At 22.4% G+C, this 393-nt stretch overlaps 1 protein-coding gene across 1 annotated transcript; it reads left to right on the top strand.

Annotated features, from left to right (window-relative positions):
* Window positions 1–17: 17 nt before the first annotated feature.
* LOC108690460 (NADH-ubiquinone oxidoreductase chain 5-like) lies at window positions 18–229 on the top strand (the record flags this gene model as incomplete). The annotated part of the gene is made up of 2 exons (XM_018197767.1): window positions 18–115; window positions 154–229. Coding segments are annotated over 2 exons (174 nt in total), but the record flags the coding sequence as incomplete, so codon positions are not given.
* Between the last annotated feature and the right edge of the window lie 164 nt (window positions 230–393).

Below are 393 nucleotides of genomic sequence, written 5' to 3'. Positions count from 1 at the left end.
TAGCTTATTATCATTTATTGGTACATGCAATTTTTAAGTCTATACTATTTATGGCTGCGAGGGTTGTAATTCATTTAATAAAGAATACTCAAGATATTCGATTATTAGGAAATTTAAATGAATTGTGTGAATGATTCCTTATGTAATAATAAGATTATTGATTTTTAGTATGGCTTTAAGAAGGGTGCCCTTTATGGCTGTATTTTATAGAAAAGACGTGATTACAGAAATTATTTATGGGAGAAAAGGATTAAATATATTTTAGATATTTGTATTAATAATCATATCGTTATCGTTAACTGTATCTTATTCATTACGATTTTCTTATTATTTATTTTTTAATAGAAGATTAAAATTTTTATATATGTATTAAAGAAGATAAATTAATTAATA

Source organism: Atta colombica, unplaced genomic scaffold, assembly GCF_001594045.1.
Source record: "Atta colombica isolate Treedump-2 unplaced genomic scaffold, Acol1.0 scaffold323, whole genome shotgun sequence".
NCBI lineage: Eukaryota > Metazoa > Arthropoda > Insecta > Hymenoptera > Formicidae > Atta > Atta colombica.
This window is presented reverse-complemented; position numbering and strand designations above follow the sequence as displayed.